Source organism: Rattus norvegicus, chromosome 3 (assembly GCF_021556685.1).
Source record: "Rattus norvegicus strain SHRSP/BbbUtx chromosome 3, alternate assembly SHRSP_T2T, whole genome shotgun sequence".
In the NCBI taxonomy this organism is placed as follows: Eukaryota; Metazoa; Chordata; class Mammalia; order Rodentia; family Muridae; genus Rattus; species Rattus norvegicus.
In genome coordinates this window covers 19,447,482-19,448,999 of record NC_141536.1, presented here as the reverse complement: position 1 = coordinate 19,448,999, position 1,518 = coordinate 19,447,482, and the positions used below count along the sequence as shown (strand labels likewise).

Here is a 1,518-nt window from a genome sequence, read left to right as displayed (position 1 = left end):
TCATCCTGGCTAAGTTTAGTGGCCTTAAAAGAACACCATTACTAAAAGAACAAAATTACCTTTATTGGTGCTTAAGGTTAAAAAATAAATTTTCAAACCAGTGACTAACCATTCTTAAGGTGAAGAATCTGAGATATGCTTATGCCTTGGCATTGTTCCCTTTTCCAACTCTGATCTCTCCTCTTTACAGGTAATGTAGACAATGACTTATGGCCACTAAAAACAAAACAGAAGTGACTGAATTTGTGTTGTTGGGATTGTCCAGCAGGCCCGAGATGCAGCCAGTTATTTTTGGAGTTGTCCTTATCATGTACCTGATAGCAGTTTTGGGTAATACCCTACTAGTACTTGTTGCTTGTTCAGACCCCAAGCTTCAGACCCCTATGTACTTCCTTCTCAGCCAACTTTCCTTGATTGATATATCTTTGACAACCATTACTGTTCCTCAAATGCTGGTGCACACACTCTCCGTGGATCGAAGCATTTCCTATAACTGTTGCATGACACAATTATTTTTCTTTATGGCAGTGGGCAGCATGGAAGGCCACTTACTGGCTGCCATGGCATATGACCGCTATGTTGCCATCTGTGACCCTTTAAGATACTCTGCCATTATCAGCCATAGCCTCTGTCTGAGAATAACATTGACCTCTTGGGTAGTGGTCAGCCTTAACAGTCTCCTGTACAGTGTGTTGGTTACCCGTTTAACCTTCTGTGGAAACCAGGTCACCCACTTCTTCTGTGACATCACTCCACTCTTGAAGCTCTCCTGTACTCGACCAGTGGTCAATGAAATGTTAATCTTCACTGAGGGTGTAGCTGTGGTGGGCAGTCCCTTCTTGTTCATTTGGGGTTCTTACATTCGAATAGGTATTGCCATAGCCCACATGCACTCTTTTGCTGCCCTGAGGAAAGCCCTGTCCACTTGTGGCTCCCACATTCTGGTTGTGCTGCTCCTTTTTGGCTCTTTGGCTAGAATGTACCTTAAGCCATCATCCAGCTATGATTTAGACCAAGATCGCCAGGTTGCCGTCTTCTACACGCTCATCTCCCCTATGTTAAATCCAATAATCTACAGCCTTAGGAACAAAGATGTTAAAGGAGCAATATGGAAGCTTTTTAGGAAACTCTGTACTTCAGAATGGCTCTCAGACAAAGAATGAGAAAGAAATTCATGAGAACCAAGGATTAATCTGAAACCACTTCAAAGCACTGATGTGTACTCTTAATAAAGGACATGAGTCATATCTCTGTAGAACAATGTTTGCTGTCAGATTTCTCATTGTTGGATTAGTAAGAAAGTGACTTCATGAATAATTGATTCTAGGCCCTTTTCTCATTGGAATTGTTAAGATATTTTAAGATCACTAAACCTAAATATCTTTTGTCTATAGGATATGAAGTAGATAATAAACAAAATTATAGCATGGAAGGTACATATGTTTGAGTACTTTAGCAAATTCGGTCACATACTACTTGATAGGCACAATATTATTTAGAAGAATGAATTTTAAAGAC

General features: G+C 40.3%; 1 protein-coding gene across 1 annotated transcript; it reads left to right on the top strand.

The window, feature by feature from the left end:
* Positions 1-209: 209 nt before the first annotated feature.
* On the top strand, positions 210-1,163 carry Or12k7b (olfactory receptor family 12 subfamily K member 7B). The gene has a single exon (NM_001000390.1). The coding sequence runs from the start codon at positions 210-212 to the stop codon at positions 1,161-1,163; it is 954 nt and encodes a 317-aa protein (NP_001000390.1).
* Positions 1,164-1,518: the final 355 nt, after the last annotated feature.